The sequence below is a fragment of the Bufo gargarizans genome, chromosome 1, assembly GCF_014858855.1.
Source record: "Bufo gargarizans isolate SCDJY-AF-19 chromosome 1, ASM1485885v1, whole genome shotgun sequence".
NCBI classification, from domain to species: domain Eukaryota; kingdom Metazoa; phylum Chordata; class Amphibia; order Anura; family Bufonidae; genus Bufo; species Bufo gargarizans.
The window spans coordinates 107,778,292-107,804,254 of NC_058080.1; the positions used below are offsets into that span (position 1 = coordinate 107,778,292).

Consider the following 25,963-nt stretch of genomic DNA (forward strand, 5'->3'; position numbering starts at 1 on the left):
CCTAGCCGCTTCTCTGGATCTGCCCATTCATCCAAAATCATCCCTTTGATGTTTTCGTTAATGGGGAAGACTCTGGATTTCTTTACCCTGAGGCCTCCAAACATTTCATCCTGTACTGATGGCGTAGAGGGCACCTCCTCTACTCCCATAGTAGCTCTGACGGCTTTTAAGAGCTCGGGCATATCCTCAGAGGAGAAATAAAATTTCCTTCTGTTTTCAGAAAAATCCCGCTCAGAGAGCTTGTCTTCATCCTCCATATGTTTAGAGGAGGAAGCTGAACCCCCATAAACCTCAGAGTCGGATGAGACATCATCGTCCGATTTGTGGTGTTTAGCGGGGGGCTCTGAGACCACAGGACAGGGCCGCTCCACAGGTTTCTCTCTTTGAAAAGAGGAAAAAGTCGCAAAAGAAGACTTAATCTCTTCCTGCATCATGGACCTAATCTCGTCCATGAGGGACGGTTGTTCCTCCCGGACAACTTTAGCAATGCAATCCCTGCATAGTTTCTTAGGGTAGTCATCAGGAAGTCGTTTGAGGCAAGAAACACACTTTAATGACTTCTTGGGTTTTCTCAGAGGATCTTTTGCAGTCTGGAAAAGCCAAGAGAAACCCTCATTAATAATAAGCCCTGGTGAGAGAGGAAGAAAAACTCTCCCCTATGGGGAACTTACGGACGGTAGAGTAGAGGCCTCGGTATGATCCGATGCAGACATCCTGAAATACAGCCCAGAATAAGGAATGTACTCACCGCAGGACGCTGCGGTAGGAGAATCTATTTGAATTCTCCCGCCTCCTGAAACCGGCCCCCTCCGTCCGCGTCACTTCCGGAAACGTCCGGCTACCCGGAAGTGACGAATTTATATAGCGCCGCCCGGCGCTGGGCGCACAAGCCGGCATGGTTTCAATGAACCAGCGGGCATTCCGTGCACCGGGAGCAGGCCCCAGATGAAACCGGAGGAGAGTCTCTCCCTTCCCCTCCCTGTCCGGCGTTGGTACGGGACCGCGGGCTGACAGGAGGGGGGCCCGCTAAAGCAGGTACGCGACTCCCACTTCTGGACCTTCATCTCCATGGCGGCTGCCTGCGGAGACCTTTCTCCGCCCCTGTCCTCTGTAGGGACAGGAAACACTGGTGTTTGGTGGTGGGAGGAGAGCATTTAAACCTTTCTCTGCTTCCTGCCCCTACAGAGGTCAGGGGTCAATCTCCTTGTATGGCCGTCGTGGTGATGATATGGAAAACCAGATTTGATACATATGCAAATTAACCTGAGATGAGTCCTGTCCCTGACACATCTCCAGAACAGGACTCATCGCAGGTTAATTTGTATATGTATCAAATCGTTTTTTTTTTTACACAATAAAAGCACACAGAGCTATGGGGCCTGAGTATTGTGGATGTGCTAGCGGCCATCTAGCAACCCATGTCCTCAGCTCTATACACAAATTCCCAGTCCGCCCTTGATGACATCCCCTTCAGCCCCCCCCCCCCCCCCCCCCCCCCACTTTCATCCAGTTGTTGTGGAAGAACAATTCACGACCTGGCCAGGAGAGGCGCTGTGCTTTCTGAGCACCAGGGTCTATTCCCCAGAATCCTGCCCCCATGGGGCAGCTGTGAGAAGGCATGCCCTGATCTGCCTCAACATCCGCAGAGACAGCAGAAAGAACATTACGGTAATATCACATTTTATGCGGAAAAAACCCTTCGTATATTTTCCAAGGAGGACAAAAGCCGACCACCCCAGTGGTGTGCCACTCTTCGTGCAGGTGCCATCCAGCCTGTGCCCGCAGTGAGCTGTCAGCCTGGTACAAGTTTGTTATTCAGAGTGCCGTGTTGTTGCAGTTTGTAAGAGGTGTGACGGTGGGAGGGGCTTGTGGGCAGAGAGGGCGGGGCCTGTGTAACCTTGCCGTGAATGTAATGCACTGAAGCCCAGACACTATAAACACATGCCGGGCACATAGTGTGCGGTGCCGCAGAGCTGCCATGAACGGCTTCCCCTCCGAGGACTTAACCCTGGACAGCGGCGGGGAGGTGACCTCCCCTACGGCCGCAGCTGCCCCCCCGGTCCCGCCGCTGGCTCTGGGTCCCCTGAACGGGCAGCTGTGCTGTCTGCGGGAGGAAGGCGAGAGGTGCACCCGGCCTGCGGGCAATGCCAGCTTCAGCAAGAGGATCCAGAAGAGCATCTCCCAGAAGAAAGTCAAGATCGACCTGGACAAAACAGTAAGCGCTGCTGCTGGACGTGTGCCTGGCATGGCTGCTGGCCATTGTGTGCCCGGTGCCCAGGCTGGCGCTGGGTGGCAGAGCGGTGCTGCCGGGGAGTTTGGGATTAGTGCCGCTTCCATTTCCCTGCAGCCGAGACATGAGGCCGGGAGAAGGGAGGAACAACAACAAACAACATCCGCACTGTATGGATGATGGGAGTGCTCACACCGCACATGTAGGCACACTGCATGTATACACACATGGGAGGGGACACTGCAGGTATACACACATGGGATGGGGGCACTGCATGTATACACACATGGGGGGGGGGGGCACTACCTGTATACACACATGGGGGGGCACTACATGTATACACTCATGGGGGCACTACCTGTATATACACATGGGAGGGGACACTACCTGTATATACACATGGGGGACACACTACCTGTATACACTCATGGAGGCACTGCCTGTATAGACTCATGGGGGGGCACTACCTGTATACACACATGGGGGCAATACCTGTATATACAAATGGGGAGGGGACACTACCTGTATATATACATGGGGAGGGGACACTACCTGTATATACACATGGGGGGGGGGGCACTACCTGTCATATACACATGGGGGGGCACTACCTGTCATATACACATGGGGGGGACACTACCTGTATATACACATGGGGGCACTACCTGTCATATACACATGGGGGGGGGGGGCACTACCTGTCATATACACATGGGGGGGACACTACCTGTATATACACATGGGGGGGACGGGACACTACCTGTATATATACATGGGGAAGGGACACTACCTGTATATACACATGGGGGGGGGGGGGGCACTACCTGTCATATACACATGGGGGGGGGGGGCACTACCTGTCATATACACATGGGGGGGACACTACCTGTATATACACATGGGGGGGACACTACCTGTATATACACATGGGGGGGCACTACCTGTATATACACATGGGGGGGGACACTACCTGTATATACACATGGGGGGGGGACACTACCTGTATATACACATGGGGGGGGGGACACTACCTGTATATACACATGGGGGGGGGGACACTACCTGTATATACACATGGGGGGGACACTACATGTATATACACATGGGGAGGGGACACTACCTGTATATACACAGGGGGAGGGGACACTACCTGTATATACACAGGGGGAGGGGACACTACCTGTATATACGCATGGGGGGCACTACCTGTATACACACAGGGGGGGGGGCTACCTGTATACACACAGGGGGGGGGACACACTACCTGTATACACACATGGGGAGGGGATACTACCTCACTACCTGTATATACACATTTGAGGGGGACTACCGTTATACACACAGGGGGGCACTTACATGCATACACTTATGGAAACAGACACTGTATAAGTATACATATAAACACTTGGTGACACACACTATACATGTAGCCTCATGTGCTGTATGGTCACAGGTCAGGCTTCCTCCAGACATTGCACAGTTACTGCTGCTTCCTCGCTGGGAACCTCATGTGACTGCTGTGGGTGCAGGAGTGTGCCATGTGTGTGGGGCAGATGCCAGTGCACTTATGTGACAGAGTGCCCATCTTACATGGCGCTCTGTGTTCTTTGTGGCGGGAGGAGCTGGAGCAGTGGGCAGGCGGCATGCTGGATGGAGCAGTGGGCAGGCGGCATGCTGGATGGAGCAGTGGGCACTGGCAGGCGGCATGCTGGATGGAGCAGTGGGCAGGCGGCATGCTGAGGAGCAGTGGGCAGGCGGCATGCTGGATGGAGCAGTGGGCAGGTAACATGCTGGAGGGGCAGTATGTAGGCGGCATGCTGAGGAGCAGTGGGCAGGCGGCATGCTGGACGCTGCTTTAGTTCCGGTGACTGGAGGGCACTGTGCTGGGCTGTGACGTGGCTGTCGCCGCTCCTCAGGTGAATGCAGTCTATTGTTCCCTGGGAGCAGCCATGTCCGGCCGGGCTGCAGTGTGTGCGGCGGGATTACTGACAAATCTCTGCCCCCGGTGTCAGTGACAGCGCTCCGCTGACTACTGGAGCCCACGTGTCTCCCGCCGCTCAGCATTCTGGGACTTGTAGTCCGGTGTGGGAGCTGGGACGTGCTTTGTCTCCGCCGTGTGCAGCCCGCGCACGTGACTCCCTGCACCTGAGTGGTACCGTCCTGCAGTCTGTGGAACATTCTATAACGGATCTGCCCCGTGTGAAGGCACCCTTCATGGGTCAGGAACCTGGCTTCTGCTTCAAAACGGAGTTATCAGGGGTCTTGCAAAAAAAAAAAAAAAAAAAAAGTGCCAACATAAGTAGCCCTAAATGTTAGTTCAGGGGGTGCAGTATTGTGCATAGTATGAGGGCCTGTGGTGTGAAGTTCTCCATGGTATGGAGTTATGGACGCTCTAATGTCACCTTCTTGGACTGGTTTTCTGCTTATATACACTTTTTTGCTTTGTCTCTGGCCAGTAAGGGGTTGTCTCATAAAGATGATGCCCTATTGGGGTCCTTACATGAATTCTTGGGCTACCTGTGGTCTTTGCCATGTGCTTATGGCATATTTTTTTTGCAAACTATTTGGATCATTTATCACCCCTGGCATTTCCATGGTCTTTATCTCCCTGGTCATAATTTAAAGGGGTATTTCCATCTCGGACCTAGGTGGCATATCACTGATGTTGGATAGGTGCAGGTTCCACCTCTGCAACCCACTCCTATCTCCAGAACAGGCCGTCCAAAGTGAATGAGGGCGCAAGCGCGGCCACCGTCCCTTTTCAAAAATTGCGGAGTGTCGGCAAATCCTTGTGTGATTTCCTCTCTATTCACTTCTATGGACTAATCACTCGTAGAGGGGAATAGAGAGCAGATCCTAGCGATATGCCCCCAACGTAGGAGATGGGTATAACCCTTGATAAAATGCCAAGAGTTACAGTATGTGGCGTTTTTGAAAAGGCACCTCATGAACAAATATCACCTAACATCTGGAGCTGGCATTTTTATTTGGGGGGGTAAAATACCACTAAAACACAAAAGTGCAGAAAAGCACCAGCAAAAAACCTATTTTTTATACTTTTGTGGGCAGGCCTGTCAGTTGTCGTGGACACTGCCAACAGCCTGTTTATTGGGTCTCCAGAACATTTTGTGGAGGTCTCCGGTACCTGTTAGATCCTTTGTGATACATAGGTAGACATAAATGGGCTCTTGAAGTTCTGCTTCTGGCGGCACCCGGTCTCTCTGGTCTCTTCTACAGCCAGCATGCATGCTACGTCTTGTGTACGGTACTATTTACATAGGAAGGCCTGGACATTTCCACAGCATAATGGAGAGCAAAGTGCTACGTAGTAAAATATAGCCCCAGCTGTGTGCTGGGAGGCCTGGCATCATTCTGTTTGAGTCCAGCACTTGTGTGATCATGATTGGTAAAATACAGATTTTATATGAGAAGGGTTATGAAAATCCTAGTGTAAAAAGGAGATTGGGGGCACTCGGCTATCTGGCGCCAAATGGACACAAATATATAAAACCTAATTAATGTCGCCTTCCACCAGACCGAATGTCTTAACCTCCCTGGCGGTATGATTATGTCAGGAATTTTGTACCAAAAATGGTACAATTTTTTGCATAAATATTTTATGGGCACAAATGACAATAAAATGGCAGGCAAGGGGCACTGTACAGTCATCAAATGTCAGATCTGAGGTTATACAGTGTAATCCTCTCAGATTACACTGTATAACCTCTTTTATGTGTGTTTGTCACTTTTTATGTTTATATTTATTTGAATTTCCCGCCTAGTTCCGCTCCCATGCGCAGCTGCTGCTCGCAGGAAACGGAACCAGGAAGTCAAATGCCGTCTGGTGTTCTGCCAGATCTCTATACCTTGCGAAAAGTCTATACCGGAAGTGACGCTGCCGAACAGGAATCAGCTGGAGTAGGGTGTGCGAGGCGCTGCGCAAGAAAATAAATCGTTGCAGCGCCAAGATAGAAGTACTTCGTGCACCACGCGTGCGCACTTAGGGGTATAGAGATTTTGCAGCACATAATGTTGCATCAGATCTCCCTACCCCTGAGTGCACACACGCACACAAATTATCAGATCAAATCAAGATGAAGTGCAACTTATGATTTGTGTGCGCGTGGGTGCACTCAGGGGTAGGGAGATCTGATGCAACATTGTGCGCTGCAAAATCTCTATACCGCTAAGTGCGCACGCGCGGTGCACAAAATACTTCTATCTCGGCGCTGCAACGATTCTTTTCTAAGCCAGTGGATGTGCGCTCGCGCAGCGCACACCCTCCTCCAGCTGATTCCTGTAAAGCCGCGTCGCTTCTGGTATAGACTTTTCGCAAGGTATAGAGATCTGGCAGAACACCAGCGCTCTCAGCGGAGGACATCGCCGGCAGAAGGTGAAGCGACTCTGCAATGTTACCCCGAGCGTGACTCGGGGTTGCCACTCCTGGCAGCGAAAATTAACCCAGAGTCACACTCGGGAATACCGTCAGGGAGGTTAATAGATGAATAACATGATATTGCATAAACAGTACATATACAATAAAAATTATATAAAATATGAAAATGAAACAAAAATGTAAAAAAACGAATAAAGTTAGAGTTTAAAAACGTAATCATCAAAATAAGATAATGAAATATGTAGCCAAGATAAGTCCCCGGTGAACAGTAAATGGATAAAAAATAGCAGCGTGGAGCGCTATATAATCTCAGGTAAAAATAGTCTGTATAAAAGTAATTGAATCGGTTAGTCGGTCCATTAGGTGTCCCGCATCCTGCCAGTCTGTGAATAAGGCTAAAAGCATGTCACGCACAGTTTTCACTTCTCTTACGTACAGATTTGCCACGCAGAGTTTTGAGCGTCAAATCTGCAGCATGATGCGGTGGCAATAAAGTCAGTGACGTTTTCGCCCTATCCTGTAGGCACTGCGGATTATTTCCATCTGTGAACTGACTTGCACAGTGCAGATTTTTTAATCCACAGTTTGTCAATTTATGTTGACAAAACTAATAATTAAAAATAATTTAACTCACCTTAGTCCACTTGATCGCGAAGCCGGCACCTCCTTGTGTCTCCTCTGCTGAACAGGACCTGGGGTGAGCTGCTGCATTAAATACCGGTTAAGGACCTTTGATGACGTCACTCCAGTCATCACATGGTCTTTTTCCATGGTGAATCACCATGGTAAAAGATCATGTGACGTACCATGTGATGACCGGAGTGACGTCATCAAAGGTCCTTAACTTCTATTTAATGCAGCAGCTCACCCCAGGTCCTGTTCAGCAGCAGAGGAGACACAAGGAGATGCCGGCTTCGCGATCAAGTGGACTAAGGTGAGTTAAATTATTATTATTTTTTTTTTAACCCCTCTAGCGCTGTTTTACTATGCATTCTGTATTCAGAATGCTATTATTTTCCCTTATAACCATGTTATAAGGGAAAATAATAATGATCGGGTCTCCATCCCGATCGTCTCCTAGCAACCGTGCGTGAAAATCGCACCGCATCCGTACTTGCTTGCGAATGCTATGCGATTTTCACGCTTCCCATTCACTTCTATGGGGCCTGCGTCGCGTGAAAATCAGACAATATAGAGCATGCTGCGATTTTCACTCAACGCACAACTGATGCGTGAAAATCACCGCTCATGTGCACAGCCCCATAGAAATGAATGGGTCAGGATTCAGTGCGGGTGCAATACGTTCACCGCACCCGCACGGAAAACTCGCCCGTGTGAAACGGGCCTAAGGGTCCATTCACACATCCGTTACACGCAATTGCGGACAAGAGTAGGACATGTTCTATTTTTTTCGAGAACGGAAGTGTGGGTCCGCAACTCGGGATCCGGGCAGCACATCGTGCTGCCCCATAGAAATGAATGGGTCCGCAATTCCGTTCGGCAAAATGTGGAACGAAATTGCGTACGTGTGAATGGAGCCTTAGGATCATTTCTGCACAAAATCTTCATGATAAGGTTTGGATGCAGAGTTCATGCAGATCTCCAACACCTCCCCATCAGAAACTCAACGAGGTTTTAAAGGAAGAAAATAAGATTTATTTATTTTTTTGTATTTTTTTTTTTTTTATTAGACCTCAGATTAGAGCCCCAATTTTAATAAGACTTCCAATCAGACCTCAGATCAGATTGTTTCAGAACCCAGATGAGACCCCAATGTATATGACCTCAGTTCAGAACAGAAAAAAAAATCAACCTACCTCTCCAACACTCTTCCTGGTCTTCTCTCCACACTGTGCTGTGACCCGGCATCGCACAGCATGAGGTCACAGAGCCCGCCGAAGTCCTTACGCTCTGCACAGGTCACAGCACAGCATGCAGAGCCCTGCAGGAGACCAGGAAGCGGTGAATACAGAGCTCAGGGAGTGATGTATTTACCGCTTCCTGGTCCTCCTGTACTAATGAGTGCTTCTATAAGGCCTCTTGCACATGAATGTGTGCGTCCCGTGGCCATGCACGAACACCAACCATGGGGCAGCGGATGGCGGACTCATTCACTTTAATGTGTCCGCGATCCGCCTGTTCCGCAAAAAGATAGGACATGTTCTATCTTTTTGCGGAATGGAAGTACGGGATGAAAACACTCCGTAGTGCGTCCGTAGGGTTTCGTTCCCCACCATTCCGCATCTCCGGATTTGTGAATGGGTGCGCATCCGTGATGCGGAATGCCAACGGAACGGCGCCCGTGTATTGTGGTCTGCAATACGGCCACGCAGCGCACACGTTCGTGTGAAAGGGGTCTAAGGGAAACTCTAATTAGTATTCACTCCATAAGACGCACCAACCTTTGCCCCCACACACTTTGAAAGGAAAAAAGTGTCTTATAGCACAAAAAATACGCTAAATACGTTAGTTCTTTACAATAGGACCCTGTGCGTAGCAGATGCCACTTCAAGGTGCCCATCAAAGGCATCTTTTTAACGTATACATCGTAGCATATGCATTAAAGGGGTTGTGCACACATTTCAAGACGTCTCAGACTGGCGGGACCCTGGTTGGAGATCATACTTACCTGATATCCGGCACTCTGTCCCGGCTCTTTGCTCAACAGTCTCTGCTGTTTTTATCTCAGATTCTTTCATCCTGTTTGATGCCAGTGCCCCCCTTGCACGTCAAATCATCACGTGACACAAAGGGGGCAAGCAGATCACTGCTGCGGCCAGTGACTGGTTGCAGTGGGGCGAAACCAGAAGTTTACATGGAAGGACTTGAGACAAGCAGCGGAAACTGTGGACGTTTTCTGCGCCAGTCTCGATATCCCCTGCACTGTCGGACAATGCACAATATTCATGATGAGGTGCAGGCCTTATAAATGAGGTGCATCTGCCCGCAGTCCTTGCACCTATACAAAAAATTTACGACAGCTCAGAGCTGCCGTAAATAAAAATAAATTTGTCGGGGCGGCTGGCCATGTCCCATTTAGGGAAAGTGACAGCTTAAAACTGATAAATGCTACAATTTTTTTTTTTAAAGTCGCACTTGCAACTTTTTAACGCCGCGTTTCCGGCGCAAGAGAGATGATAAATGAATCAAAAAAACTATATATTGATATCATTGTCAATTTATAGCAATGCCCTGGAAGTGAAAAGTAAGTGCAGAGGTCATAGAATGAACCATATTTAGTGTTGAGATATATGCACTTTGCACTTGCTTTTCACTTCTGGGGCATTGCTATAAAATGGCAATGATATCCGTATTTGACCTGAGGAAGGAAGCAGACCACCTCCAAAACGTGTCGCACTCTGCGTGTCTGTTTGTATTGTTTTGTTTTTTTATAAGATTTATGTACAGTAAATTAGTTTTAGTGTCCAACGCCCCAGTAGACCGTTTTTTTTCTTATTTCATTTTCACTCCTCTATATCGGGTTGCGGCACAGATATTTGACTGTATGCCCTCCTTGTGCCTAGTTAGAAGTAGCACAATAAGTTCTGATAAGCGCAATTACATTGCCAGCCATCGGTGTTATTAACAGTTCTGCACTAGGAAGCTTCTGGGCGCTCTGTTAGTTTTGTTGGGTATCGGGTAACTATGCTCACCCTTGTGGGCCCTGCTAGTCTGACAGTTCAGAAATTAGTGCACAACCCCTTTAAAGCCTCTTCTTGCTGTTGACTACAGTTTTGCGGATCGCACACGGACCCATTGATTTGTATGGTTCCGCAAGAACTGCAGACAGCACACAGATTTCACCAGTGTGCTGTCCACATCCATGTGGCCATTCCGCAAAATCTAGAACATTCTTGTCCATTTTGTTAGGGCCTACCCCTCGGTGTACTGAAGCCCCAATTTACACATAGAAGAAAACTCTTGTTTTCCTTGAAACTGCTAAATGGATTTTCGCCATACTGGTGTCATCATACCGACTAGGCTTCTTCAATACGCCGAATGTATCAATAGACCCTTACGGACTTGATGTATAAGCCAAAAGAGTGTATTTTTAGAATACATATAGGTGTACATCAGCATACACTTTTTAATGCAAAAAACATCCCTCAAAAACGTAAACACCATGGGAGTCAATGGAAAACATGGAACTGTATAAGATTCAGTTGTACAGTGCCTTGAAATAGTATTCATGCCCCTTGCACTTTTCCATATTTTTTTCTTGTTACACCAACAAACCTAAAAGTATTTTATGTGATAGGCCAACACAAAGTAGCTTGTATGTAATAAGTGAAAAGAAAATGATACGTGGTTTTCAAAATTTTTAATAAATAAAAATCTGAAAAGTGTGGCGTGCATTCAGGCCCCGGTATTCTGATGCCCCTAAATAAAATCCAGTGTGACAAATTCCCTTCAGAATTCACCTAATTAGTAAATAGAGTCCAGTTAATATTTTTTCTCAGTATAACTACAGCCATTCTGCGAAAGCCTTAGAGGTTTGTTAGTGAACATTAATTATCAAACAGCATCATTAAAACCAAGGAACACACCAGACAGGTCAGGGATAAAGTTGTGGAGAAGGTTAAAGCAGATTAGGTTATATAAAAAATTCCAAAAATGGAAGGAGTATGGCAAAACTGCAAACCTACCAAGAGCATTAATTAGAGAAGCAGCCACAAGGCCCATGGTCACTCTGGAGGAGCTGCAGAGATCCATAGCTCAGGTGGGAGAATCTGTCCACAGGACAACTATTAGTCATGTACTCCATACATCTGACCTTAATGGAAGAGTGGCAAGAAGAAGGCTATTTTTGGAAGCAAACCTAAATATGTCCAATTAGTCGTTTGCTACAAGCGATGTAGGGGACACGGCAAACACATGGAAGAAGGTACTCTGGTCAGATGAGGCCAAAGTTGAACTTTTTGGCCTAAATGCAAAACGCTATGTGTGGGAAAACTACCATTGCACATCACTATGAACACACCATCCCCACTGTGAAACATGGTGGTGCCAGCATCGTTCTGTAGGGTTTCTTATCAGCAGGGACAGAGAAGCTGTTCAGAGTTGATGGGAAGATAGATGGCAATCCTGTAGGAAAACCTGGTAGAGATTGCAAAAGACTTTAGACTGGGGCCAAGTTTCAACTTCCAGCAGGACCTAAACATACAGCCATATCTACAATGGAATAGTTTAGATCAAAGTGTATTCATGTGTTAGAATGACCAGGTCAAATTCCAGACCTAAATCCCATTGAGAATCTGTGGCAAGACTTGAAAATTGCTGTTCACAGATGCTCTCCATCCAATTTGACTTGGCTTCAGCTATTTTGCAAAGAAGAATGGGCAAAAATTTCAGCCTCTAGATGTGCACAGCTGGTAGAGACATACCACCAGAAGACTTGCAGCTCTAATTGCATTAAACGGTGTTCCTACAAAGTTTTGACACTGGGTGGGGGGTGGGTCGAGGGAATGTCTGCAGAATACAAATGACGGCCACACTTCCCAGATTTTTTATTTATGTGAAATTTTCTTGTCACTTCACACATACTTGCTACTTTGTGTTGGTCAATCACATAAAATCCCAATAAAACATGTTTAAGTTTGTGGGTGTTACATGCTGTAGTGGCAGGTTTTACTTTGATAACGGCTTCCAGTGAGGGCAGGAGGATTATACTCCTCACAGAGAAACGTTATCCTATTAAAAGCTTAATATGAACCCTGCCTAGTAAAAAAAAATCTAAACCTTTATGATGATTTTTACTGAAAGTTGTTTTTTCATTTTGTTGCATCTTTCTTATACATTTTCTGTTCCTTTCCTTAGGCAAGACACCTTTATATTTGTGACTTCCACAAGAACTTAATTCAGAGCGTGAGAAACAGACGGAAAAGAAAGGGTAGTGATGATGACGATGCGGACTCCCCGGTTCACGATGCCGATACCCCAGAGGTATACGTTCTGTTAAATGTGTTTTTATTAAGGTACCAGACGCAGCTCCTCTTTATTAGCTGCCAGTCTGTCCATTGTTCCTGAGAAGATGAAAGAGTGGTGTCTCTTTTCTCTGCAGTGTGTAGAGCAAGATTTAATGACGCTGCCCCATGGCCTTAATTTCTTCGACTGTGAAGAATGGGCTTTGTCTGTCTTTAGTTTAAGACTCTGGGACTGAGATGAAAATGTCTGTCTTGTAAGGAGAGGCTTATGAAGACAGTATTTGATAGTGTGACTTCTGAGGCACTGCTTGTACAAAGAGAAGTCCAGAGAAGACATCCATTGTTAGCACACAGCCATCAGCTGGCCGCAGGCCTACCGAGAACGCAACCGCCTGATTACTGGAAATCTGTTCCTTCTTTTATCAGTGTATTGGGAACAGTGGGAATCGCAACATTTGATGGCAGTCCTCCAATCTCCTTTTTATCTACAATGTCATATCTCTATGGGGAGGTTTATCATGAGCGGGATTTTCAAAGCCGGTTTTGCAATTGTCTGCGTTGCTGTAATTTGTACCAAAATTAATCAAACGTTTGATACGTTTGGTGCATCTTTAATCCCTTAGCGACCAGTCTGTTTTGGGCCTTGCTGACCAAGCAATAATTTTTTTTTCTTCCGTCATTGCCTTCCAAGAGCTATAGCTATTTATTTTTTCGGTATGGAGGCTTGTATGTAGCCGTATGGGGGCCTATGGGACAAGTTGGAGTTTTTAATGGTGCTATTTTAGGATACACATAACTTACTGATTTAACTTTTAATAACTCCTCCTGGGAGGGGGCTGGAAAAAAAAAATAACAATACTGCACTTTTGACGTTACTGAGTTTTTCAGCATAAAAAAATGAACATGATAGCTTTATTCTCTCGGTCAGTGCGATTACAGCGATCCCAAATACATATAGTTTTTTTACTTTAGCAAAAAAGAAAAATATTTTGCATCGTCTCATCCTAAGATCTATAACTTTTTTACTTTTCTTTCTATGGATCTGAGGGCTTTATTTTTTATTTTATTTTTTGCAACTTGTAGATTTTATTGGTATCGTTTTGGGATATATAACACATAAATTCTTTTTAATTTTTTTTACGGGATCATTTACATGATATTTGTGTAGAGCGGGTCGTTACAGATGCGGCGATACCAAACATGGAGATTTTATTTTTGCAAAGTGTTTTTTTTTTTTTTCAATGGGGGAAAAAAGCATTTTGTTCTGTTTTTTTATTGGAAATTTTTCACCCCTTAGCGACTACCATAAAAAGGCGTATTGATGGTCACTAAGGGGTTAAAGAGGACCTGTCTGTTTTGTACTTGCATTCCCCAAGCAAAAACTGTTCTGGAGCATCTATTCTTATCAGTCTGTGATGTGCCATTTCTCCGTTAAGCTAGTTTCACACTAGCAGCAGGGGACTCAGATCCGTCCTGCCGCTAGTTCACGTGTGCCCTCGGACTGCCGCTCCGTCCCCATTGACTATAATGGGGGCGGGGGTAGAATTCCGGCGGCACGGCAGCTCATGGCGAGGGGCAGCCGGACTAAAAGTACTGCATGCAGTACTTTTAGTACGGTGGCCTCTCGCCGTGCGCTGCTGTGCCTCCACCGGAACTCCACCCCTGCCTCAATTATAGTCGATAGGGATGGAGCGGCAGTCCAGGAGCACACGTGAACTAGCGGAAGGACGGATCCGATAGACTGTTCACCCGCCTGAACAGCCTGCCGTAGTCCCTTGCCGCTAATGTGAAAGTACCCTTTTTCTTACTAGAAGTTTATGACAGAATTTCCAGCAGTCTGCAATAAGGGTTCATCTTGGTGTTGCCAGTTGGGAATGTGTCCCTGCATAGTCTGGTACTATCCAATCAGTGCTGCCAGTAGCAGACTCTGCAGGGACACACAACCAAATGGTAACACCCAGTGTGACCTTTATTGAAGATTGCCAGAAATTCATTCATTAAAGGAGTATTCCCATCAGGGACGCTGACTGCATATCGGTAGGAGAGCACACCATGCATGGGCAGCCTGCTTTTCTTTTAATGCTATGGGGCTTCCAAAAATAGCTGAGTGAGCATGCTTGGCTATTATAGGAATTACCATAGCAGTGAATGGAGAACAAGCCGTGAAAGCGCAGCCACCGCTTCATTCACCGCAATGGGACTTCCTGAAATGGCAGAGCCCTCGCTTGGCTATTTTTGGAACTCTAATAGCAATGAATAGAGGGTATCTGCGCATGGGTGGCTGCTTTGCCCTTTTTTTGAAGCTGCTGATCTGTAGCAGTCCCCAGGGGTTGGACCTCTGCTTATCTGATATTGATGGTATATCCTAGCCCTATGCCATCAATGTCCCCAGTGGGAATATCTCTTTAACTTCTAGTAGGAATAATAAAGGAATGGCACAATATGGAGTCATAACAAAGATGCCCCAGAATTGTTATTACATGGGGAATGCAAGTAGTTACTAAAACAGGCATGTCAGGGAGGTGACAGGTTCCCTTTTCTTTAAAGGGGTTATCCGACCTCTACAATGACCCCACAATACCTGGGCACCTCATAAAGATTATACTTGCCCCGGCACCTGCGTCACTCCTGATCCCCACACGGCCGCCGCTGCATCTCCTTGTCTCGCGGATCAAAACATCCGGTGACAGGTGTGTGTGTGTTCGATAGCAGGCTGTGACGGGGATGAGCCTCCCTAGTCCCTAGCGTCACCCGCGATGCTAGAGAGGCTCGCAGCCATTGCACCTCTACCACCTACTTTTAAAAACTTGAGTGAGTGATGTAAAAATGCGAAATGTCACAAAATGTTTGTGGAAATACGCCTCAGATTATTGCAGAACCCTATTTTGTGACTTTTTGAATAAAAATGGGTAAAGTGCAGGTCTTGATAAATTCTTCTTCTACAGGTGAAACTTGAAAAATAAGAATATTGTGCAAAGTTCATTACATGCAAAGTGAGATATATTTCAAGCCTTTATTTGTTATAATTTGGATCATTATGGATTACAGTTTATGAAACCCCAAAGTCACAATCTCAGGTACCCTTTGCTCAGGGGGTATGGATTAATTAGCTGACTAGAGGGTGACACTTTGAGCCTAGAATATTGAACATTATCACAAAATTCTAATTTTAAGCTTTTAATTTGCATTACTGAAATAAATGGACTTTTGCCCGATATTTTTTCGAGTTTCACCTGTATGTGTTTGGAAATGAATGTTGAGGTAATGGAGATTTCCCAATCGCAGAAAAGCTCTGTGTATGTGGCTAGATTTATGCTGAAATGTACCCAGGACAAAAGCATGTAAAAAGCTTCATGATTTTCTTCAGAAGTTAATTATTTCATGGGAACAACGTTTTTAGTGTTACACACCAAGTAAAGTCCATGTAGCTACGTTGTGGTGTGAATACAGCTATAGACGCAGTGTAGGAAAAAAATATATCATGTTCTTATTTTTCGCTGATCAAACTTAATCCTCCTCAAACTGAAAGTAGCCACATATATTAAAAAAATGGCAGCCAAACTCGCTGATTTCAACAGGTGGGGATATCTCGACTCTCCGCTGAAGACAGATGTTGGGGGGATAGAAGGACTGGACATGCTGGATTTCAATATGCCCGATCCTTTGTTCTCAAAACAGATAAGCTGTGGTGAGGATTATTTTCTTCTCCGTATTGAGAACACATGCACACGCAAGCATGTGTAATGGGGTGATTGAAAGGGATACAAGTTTTATCTAACGCTGGCCGTACACATTCGAAAGCTGAAGATTGAACAATCAGAAGTTATGTTTCTCAACTCCCCCTTATACATGCACGTTCGGATAGGATAGGCCATCAGTATCTGGTGGGGACCCGACCGATTCGCTGTTTGAGGAGGCATAGGCGCTTACCATTGCGCCTTTTCACAGCTTTGCCTAGGCCATATGACGTGAGGTTGATCGGACTGATGGCCTGGGCGCAGCCTCTATCTAATGGACGGCGCTGTGCTTGGTGAGCTGAGAGAAGGCAGGGGGGGGCTACTGTGAGGGCCGGTGCCTTCTCAAACAGCTGAACGGCGGGGGTCCCACTGATCAGATACTAAAGACCTACCCAGAGGATAGATCATCAGTAGAAAAGTCTCTGAAAACCCCTTTAACAGAGACCTGAAAAACGTAATTCCAAGGTCTGGGCTGATTTTCGGTTGTTTTTTTCTAAAGCTCAGATACATATTAAGAAAAAAACAAAATGTTTTTGTACAAGTGTCTAGGGTAAAGGAAGCAAATTTCCTGTGCGCTGTTTTGAAGGCCACTTCCAGCCTTAACTTTCAAGATAACATTGTAAGTGATAAAAACAGTCCTTGCAATAACCTTCATTTTCCTAATGTTTTTCTGTTATTTTCCTCTTTTCTAGGTGGACCTATTCCAGTTGCAAGTAAACACGTTGAGAAGATATAAGAGACATTTCAAACTTCAAGCAAGGCCTGGTTTGAATAAAGCACAGCTTGTTGAAGTAAGCAGCATTGTGGATACCGTAATTTTAATATTTTTTTATTATTAAGATTCATTTAAACTATTTTGAGCACTTTTAACTCCCTGACAATGCTGCCTGTTCATCTCCACATTTCAGAAACCATAACATTATCCTTCTGTCTATATAGCCATATGAGGACATGTTTTTTAAAGGACAAGGTGTATTTATTTTTTATTTTTTTAAAGATAACATTTTGTGATGCATCTAATGTATTGTAAAACTTTTTTTTTTTTTCTGGTGACATGAAGATTTACAACAGTGTTTTCACCACTGTTTTGGGGTTTTCATTTAATGGCATTTGCAATGATTTACACGATGACTTTATTATGGGGCCAGTACCATATTTATATCAGGTTTTTTTTCTGCACAATAAAAACTCTTTATTTTTTTGTTACCTCATTCAAACCGTAATATTGTTATTTTTCTATTCACTTAGCTGTGTGAGGGCGGGATGAATTCTAGTTTTCATTCATCGTTGCCAATTTGGGACACATACAACATTTTGATCACTTTTTATTACGTTTTCTGGAAGGTGGAATGAATAAAAAAACTGCAATTCTGGCATTTTTTATGATGATCACAGTACAGGATAAACTATTTTTTTTTTTTACACATAAATTGCTTTCAAAGTGTCATTGTGATTTTTTATTTTTATTTTATTTATTTAGTTTTGTAATGTATCGCGCAGTGATACTGACTATTTTTATAATATACTTTAATTACTGAAATCTTACATTTCTATTAGAAAAATAGATCTAAAGTGGACCCTGTTTGAGCCGTATCTGTTTTCTATTGTGCCAGATTGTGTCAGAGAAAACGGATCTCTCCCCATTGACTTACATTGTGTGCCAGGACGGATCCGTTTGGCTCTGTTTCATCAGACTGACCCCAAAATGCTGCAAGCAGCGTTTTGGTGTCTCCCTCCAAAGCGGAATGGAGACTGATCTTATACATTCTGAGAGGATCCGTATCCATTCAGAATACATTAAGGCAAAATTGATCCATTTTGGACAGCTTGTGAGAGCCCTGAAGTGTGAAATGCGAGTGTGAAAGTAGCCTTACACTGACTGTGTTACGTAAATAGAAGAGCACCGCTAATGCTCAAAAGAGACCACTTTAGAGCTATTTTATTTATAGAAATGTATGATTTTTGTAATTAAAGTATATTACAAAAATAGTCCAGTATCACTGCCCCCTATACAAAAATAAAAAAAAGAATGAGTTACACTTTCCTAGTGGGGTAGTTGAACTTTTGATCTGCTAGTTACGCATACAGTACACTGCAATTCAATACTTGTGAAATGCAGTATATTATGTCATTTACAGTAAAATTGACTTGGCAAGTGGAATAAGTTGACTCGGTGAGTAGAATCACGCTGCTTAGAAGGTAGTCAGGCGGTGCAGTGATTGTATAGTGTTATTGTGTATTAGACCTGACAAAGGGAGTGTTCTGCCCCCGAAACGCGTTGTCCCAATAAAGTAATACTACTTCATCAAGTCTCCTGCCTTCTTAGCAGTGTGATCCTACTCACCAAGTCAACTTGTACCATTTGCTGATCAGTATCCACTCCCATCTCCACTGGCACGAAGGATTCATTGTTATGCAACAGCCACTTATGGTTATATGCTCTTCATAGTGCTGTGCCTACTTTGCACAACCACCCAAGGTGGGCACTGATATTGTATGACCTACTATTGAGTCTTGCTATACTATCAGTGCCGTGTTTTTTCTTTGTTGTCATAATGACTATTCGGTCAGGCCAAAGGCAGGGCCTAATAGACATCTATACAAGTCAGCCTAGGGACCATTATTTGTCCCTTGGCTTTCATGGCAGCCCCTCGAAACCCCATGATCACATAGTAGAGGGGTGCTAATAGGGAGAGAGAGGGAGTTCCCTCATTCTCTTTCACCACTCAAATGGAACGGTTAGAATTGACTGCTGTGTTTAAAGGGTTAAACTGCCAGAATCTCTGATCTTGGAAGTGAGGACACGGCACCAGCCACACTCATAGATGGCTAACCAGTGGCAATACTTCCATCGTGGACGTCTTACAGAAGGATCAGATGAGATGTGAACAAAGCCTTGACTGTATGAAGTCTCCCTTTTTATAAGGTTTTCGGCTTATGATTAAATACATGACTTTTCAGTGCGTAGACGTGCGTTAATTATTTTTTTTTGCATGCAAGACTGGGTAACATAACCATATTATTATATATACAGTATATATATATATATATATATATTATTTTTTTTTTATTAGCTAAATGCATCTAGCTGTGACACATTCCTCCAGCAATGTAATGTAAATGACTGATGACTTTATCTTCTTTAGATCATTGGTGGTCATTTCCGAACTCTTCCAGTGAATGAGAAGGACACACTTACATATTTCATCTGCTCAGTCAAGAATGAAAAAAACAAAATGGATCATAAGTCTGACGGAGGACTCCATTAGGCAACACGCATTTGTGGTTTCTGGACATTGGCAGCAGTTGGAGATCTCTACAAGCCTCAGAAAAGAAGGACACTTGTAAATAAAGTTCAGTGGGATATTTACGTTGTGCATGGCATTGACTAGTCTGACAAAATTGTCACTTGACGCAGCAATAACTCAGAATCTATAATACTTTATTTGCTCTGTTCCTTAAAGAAATGTAGGGCATGGTTGCCAATTCTTTATGTTCAAAATTGCATCTAAAATGAAAAACGAAGCGGCTTTGCAAAAAGTCTTCTAGGTTTGTGTCAACAGCTTCTATTCTGACCTATACGTCTCCATGTAACAGAATCTAAACCCTGTGTCGTCTGATCCTGCATTCATACTTCTATCTGTCCTCTATGTGCCATACAGGGGCGGATTGGCCATAGACCCTACAGGGAAATTTCCAGGTGGGCCGATGCCCAAGCTCTCCTCATGGCCGCAGGTCTGGTACAAAACGATCTGAAGCTCAATGGCCGCAAACTCAACTGTATTACCATCCTCAGGACAGTGATACATTTAAGGGCGGCAGTATTTTGTGCTGCACTGTGGTATCTGGTTCTGCTGGTGCGGTACTTTGTGCTGCACAATGGTATTGCAGGCCCTATCTACTTCTGTTGGCCCCTTCTACTTATGTTGCCCAGTCTTCTATCAATTTAGTCCCGCTTAAGAACATGGGGCCACTTTTTTTTTTTTTTCAAGGCCACTTGAAGTTCCCAATCCGTCATATGTTTGATAGGTTAACAGACAGTAGGAACAGATAGCAGGGCGTATGACTGCAGGTATAGCCTACACAGACTTTGTAGTCTGGAGACACATCGCTCTGAATAGATGGAAGGTTTTTAACTAAGGACCCTATTAGACTACTTAGTATTTGGGCAGGACAAGGGCTGATGGATGATAAACACATCCATTGGCACTCATTTGCACCGGCCTTATTGCACAGATCAGTGCATTTCGCTGAAAGGCGCTAATCAGCCAAGAAACGAGCGTGATCATAGTTGCATGGTTAATACGGTTAAAAAAAATACATAAGTCCATCAACCAAGGGAACGGTGGGGACATGAATCCCAGAAGGAAGTGATCATACAGGCCAGTTATTGGGGACGAGCATGCTCATGATAATTGCCCCAAAAATCGTTTGGCCTAATAGGGCCTTAAAGAGTAATGCTGGTTATTGAAAGTTATCCCCTATCCACAGATTAGGGGATAACTATCAGATTGGTGGGGGTCCTACCGCTGGGACCCCCACGAGAACTGGTGCCTCATACCCCATAGAGCCCCCCTGAAATGGACAGAATGTCAGAGATGGCAGTTCTGCGCTGTGGGTAGGGGGTAACGTTCTATAACTGGAATACCCCTTTAACATCACTTTAAAAAGTTGCTTACTTTCTCATTTTGAGCAAAATTAGAAGAATACAAACATGCCTGCAAATGTCAACGCAGACTTTAACTCCTTTTTATATAGCATCCCTTTAATATATTTTATAAAGCGCCACCACAATGCCTGCTATTGCTTTATTACCCAGTGTGGCTGCACTTTAAGGTGCAAAAATTCCTAAAAAATGTCTAATTCTGAATTCTATACATTTAATTTATTTCTGCAGATTGACATTGAAGTATTTGCTACTGAGGAGAGACTGGTCTAATAACTGTGTTCAACAAGTCACAACTAAATGAGCTTTCAATAGTTTAGAGTTATGTTTGTCATATAGCATGTGGTAATGCTATAGGTTGCACAGACCCCTCCTATTATATATAGCCTTTAGAAGTTGCACTTTTCTGGGGATTTTAGTCCTATAAATGTTGTTGGCATGTACTGGTTGATGTTGGTGACTTAAGTCTCTGGATCACCCTGAATGTATAATATTGTGATGGCTTTAATAAAAATATAAATTAAGTGCTCCCGATGAATATTCCCTTGCTGTTATTGATACTGAGAATTTTCATATTTGTACATGTCCAATATATATATGTCTTCTTATTTTTGTAAATGTTTTATATAATCAATGATGGGTTTCATTGTTTGTATCACTACAAAATATATAAGGATATTATTCATTAAATATAATTCATTCAATATTATTTCATTTTACCAGTGATATTGATCCCATGTTCCTATGTGCCCACATTGCTGAGAAAAATGATGTTTTTAATATATGCGAATGATCGTCTAGGGACAACGGGGCTAGAGGCTCTGCTCTCTCGGTCATGCCCTTTCCACTTACACAGGGTCAGGCAGTGTAAACGTCATAACGCCTGGCCCTGACTTCTCCTAAAGTCAACCTAAGTGGGGGCTCAGCACTTAAAAAAAAGTTGCAAAAATGGGTTCATGCAACATTTTAATGCCAAAAACTGACATCAAAATCTTCGTAAATGCCCCCATTTTTCCTAAAAAAATAAATAAAATGATGAAGCAAAAACCATTATAGTTTTTGTAACATGCTTAGTAATAGAGATGAGCAAACTGATTCTAATAAATTGATTTGTCTCATCAACAGGGCAACCCTCCCCAGGGGAAGAAGCCCCCTCCTACCACTAGATTGACCGGCCCCAGAGGCTCCGCTTTCTATGCAACTGCCACGCCCCCTGCACTTTGACAATGACAGGCCCCATCAATCAAGTGGAGAGGGTGTGGCAGTTGAAGAGAGAGCTGAGACTTTTAGAGTAATGGTTAGGGATGAGCGAATCGACTTTGGATGAAACATCCGAAGTCTATTTGCATAAAAATTCGTTCCAGTACTGTATGGAGCAGGAGCTCCTTACATCATTAGAATGTATTTGCTCCAAAGCCAAAGTTGGAACTGAAACAGAGTTCGGGAAATGTTTTTTTTGCAGTACAAATAAATTTATGAAGTTATTACCCAAAGTCTTGCAAGACTTTACGAAGCAATAACTTTGGCTCATCGGAGCCAATACATTCTAATACTGTACGGAGCTCCTGCTCCATACAGTATTGGAACTAATTTTTATGCGAATCGACTTCGGATGTTTCATCCAAAGTCGATTCACTCGTCCCTAGTAATGGTAACGCACCCTACCCCTCCATTGCTCCTAGAGGCTCATTTGCATATATTAAAACATTTTTCTCAGTAATGCAGGAACATATGAACATGGGACCAACACAGATGCCTTCAGCTGCCAAGCGCAGATCTAACTGGTCAACCAGTTCGGGTTGTTGCGATACCCAAATTTTGATTCGGTTTCGATACCATAAAAAAGTATTGCGATACTCGATACCATGCAAAAAAAATAAAACAAAAAAAAAAAGCCACATGCATTCCGCATTTTTTGGAACGTCCGGCCCATAGTCGAACAGTCCGATCCTATTTTTGGGAGGACAAGGTGACTTTATTTATATGTTACGGTGTAAACCGCATAGGAGATTTTTAAAATATTTTAAGGCCCCTTTCACACGGGCGAGTATTCCGCGCGGATGCGATGCGTGAGTTGAACGCATTGCACCCGCACTGAATCCCGACCCATTCATTTCTATGGGGCTGTTCACATGAGCGGTGATTTTCACGCATCACTTATGCGTTGCGTGAAAATTGCAGAATGCTCTATATCGTGCGTTTTTCACATAACGCAGGCCCCATAGAAATGAATGGGATTGCGTGAAAATCGCAAGCATCCGCAAGCAAGTGCGGATGCGGTGCGATTTTCACGCACGGTTGCTAGGAGACGATCTGGATGGAGACCCGATCATTATTATTTTCCCTTATAACATGGTTATAAGGGAAAATAATAGCATTCTGAATACAGAATGCATAGTACAATAGCGCTGGAGGGGTTAAAAATAAAATAAAAAATTATTTAACTCCACTTGATCGCGCAGCCCGGCATCTCTTCGGTCTGTCTTCTGTGCTGTGTGGAGGAACAGGACCTGTGGTGATGTCACTCCGGTCATCACATGATCCATCACCATGGTAAAAGATAATGTGATGACCGGAGTGATGTCACCACAGGTCCTGTTCCTCCACACAGCTAAGATGAAGACAGAAGGAGATGCCGGCTTCGCGATCAAGTGGACTAAGGTGAGTTCCATTTTTTTTAATTTTATTTATTTTTTTAACCCCTCCAGTGCTATTTTACTATGCATTCTATATTCAGAATGCTATTATTTTCCCTTATAACCATGTTATAAGGGAAAATAATACAATCTACAGAACACCGGTACCAAACATGCGTGATTTTTCTCACGCGAGTGCAAAACGCATTACAATGTTTTGCACTCGCGCGTGTTCCCGCAACGCAGCCTCACATTTTCCCGCAACGCCCGTGTGAAAGAGGCCTAATAGTTTGGACTTTTCAGACGTGGCAATATGTTTGTTTATTTATTGTTTATATATTATATATGTATAATTGGGAAAGTGGGCTATTTATACTTAATATTTTGGTGTTTCTTAGGGGTTAGAACCTGGGATCTTTTAATCCCTTGTCCTATTCACTCTGATAGAGCTCTATTAGGCTGGGTTCACACGGGCGTCACTTTTTGGCTCAAGATGTGTCCTGGGTGCATTGCGGCAAACCCGTGCGAGTAGGTACCCAATTGCAGTCAGTTTTGACTGCGATTGCGTTCCGCAGTTTTTATCGCGCAGGTGCAATGTGTTTTGCACGCGCGTGATAAAAAACTGAATGTGGTACCCAGACCCGAACTTCTTCACTGAAGTTCAGGTTTGGGTTTAAAGTTGTGTAGATGTAATTATTTTCCCTTATAACATGGTTATAAGGGAAAATACTAGCATTCTTTAATACAGAATGCTTATTACAGGGTCAATTGAGGGTTAAAAAATAAATTAACTCACCTCCTCCAATTGATCGCGTAGCTGCCGGTCTCCTGTACTTTCTTCAGGACCTGTGGTGACGTCACTGAGATCATCACATGGTCCATCACCACGGTGATGGACCATGTGATGTGACGTCACCACAGGTCCTTTAGCCGGCAGCTCATGATTAAAGAAGTAAGAAGAGATCAGCAACTACGTGATCAAGAGGAGGAGGTGAGTTAATTTTTATTTTTTAACCCTCAATTGACCTTCTACTAAGCATTCTGTATTAAAGAATGCTATTATTTTACCTTATAACCATGTTATAAGGGAAATAATACAGTGAATAGACTGTCATCTTAGCAACCATGCGTAAAAATTACACCGCATCCGCACTTGCTTGTGGATGCTTGCGATTTTCATGCACCCCTATTCACTTCTATGGGGCCTGCGTTGCGTGATAAACGCACAATATAGAGCATGCTGCGATTTTTACGCAACGCATAAGTGATGTGTGAAAATCACTGCTCATGTGCACAGCCCCAAAGAAGTGAATGGGCCTGGATTCAGTGCGGGTGCAATGCATTCACCTCACTCATTGCACCCGCATGGAAAACTCGCCCGTGTGAACTCAGCCTAAGGCTACATTCACACGTCAGTATTTTCCTATATCCCGATTTTCGGTCCGTTTTTTGTGGATCCGTTGTTCCTGAAAATGTTTCCGTATGTCATCCGTTTTTTGCGGATCCGCAAAAAACAGAAACATGTATAAATTTCAATAATATAATAAAGTTGTTTGGATTTCTTTGAAAAAAAATTGAAAAAGAAATAAATAAATAAATAAATTTGTTATGTGTTTCCAGGAACGGATTCCACATAAAACGGATGACATACGGAATGACATCCGAATGTCTTCCGTTTTTTGCGGATTCATTGACTTTGTATTGTACCAGGATCCGAATTTTGCGGAAAAGAATAGGACATGTTTTATATTTAAACGGACATGCGGAACGGAACAACGGAAACGGACAGCACACATTGTGCTGTCCGATTTTTTCCAGGACCCATTGAAAATGAATGGGTCCAGATCTGGTCCTGATCTGTTCCGCAAAAAACGGAACAGATCAGGAAAGAAAAAACGGACGTGTGAATGGACCCTTAGGCCTCTTTCACACTACAGTATGTCCATTTCAGTGTTTTGCGGTCCGTTTTTCACGGATCCGTTGTTCCGTTTTTTGCTTCCGTTGTGGTTCCGTTTCCGTTCCGTTGTTCCGTTCCGTTTTTCTGTATGGCATATACAGTATACAGTAATTACATAGAAAAAATTGGGCTGGGCATAACATTCAATAGATGGTTCAGAAAAAATGGAACGGAAACGGAAGACATACGGATGCATTTCTGTATGTGTTCCGTTTTTTTTGCGGACCCATTGACTTGAATGGAGCCACGGACCGTGATTTGCGGGCAATAATAGGACATGTTCTATCTTTCAACGGAACGGAAATACGGAATGCATACGGAACACATTCCGTTTTTTTTGCGGAACCATTGAAATGAATGGTACCGTATACGGAACGCCAAAAACGTACCGCAAAACGGAAAAAAAAAACGGTAGTG

General features: G+C 44.2%; 1 protein-coding gene across 1 annotated transcript; it reads left to right on the forward strand.

Moving 5' to 3' along the window:
• The first annotated feature begins 1,887 nt into the window (after nt 1–1,887).
• Nucleotides 1,888–22,851, forward strand: SAP30 (Sin3A associated protein 30). Its single transcript, XM_044286834.1, has 4 exons — nt 1,888–2,215; nt 12,444–12,569; nt 16,980–17,078; nt 19,434–22,851. Exons 1-4 carry the CDS (start codon nt 1,979–1,981, stop codon nt 19,554–19,556), a joined length of 585 nt encoding a protein of 194 aa, XP_044142769.1. The 5' UTR covers nt 1,888–1,978; the 3' UTR covers nt 19,557–22,851.
• Nucleotides 22,852–25,963: the final 3,112 nt, after the last annotated feature.

Bases quoted from the DNA above. Each gene is read 5' to 3' on its own strand.
- SAP30 (XM_044286834.1), top strand. From the start codon at position 1,979: ATGAACGGCTTCCCCTCCGAGGACTTAACCCTGGACAGCGGCGGGGAG. The intron at 12,570-16,979 runs GTATACGTTCTG...CCTCTTTTCTAG, and splicing joins ACGATGCCGATACCCCAGAG to GTGGACCTATTCCAGTTGCA. The intron at 17,079-19,433 runs GTAAGCAGCATT...TATCTTCTTTAG, and splicing joins ATAAAGCACAGCTTGTTGAA to ATCATTGGTGGTCATTTCCG.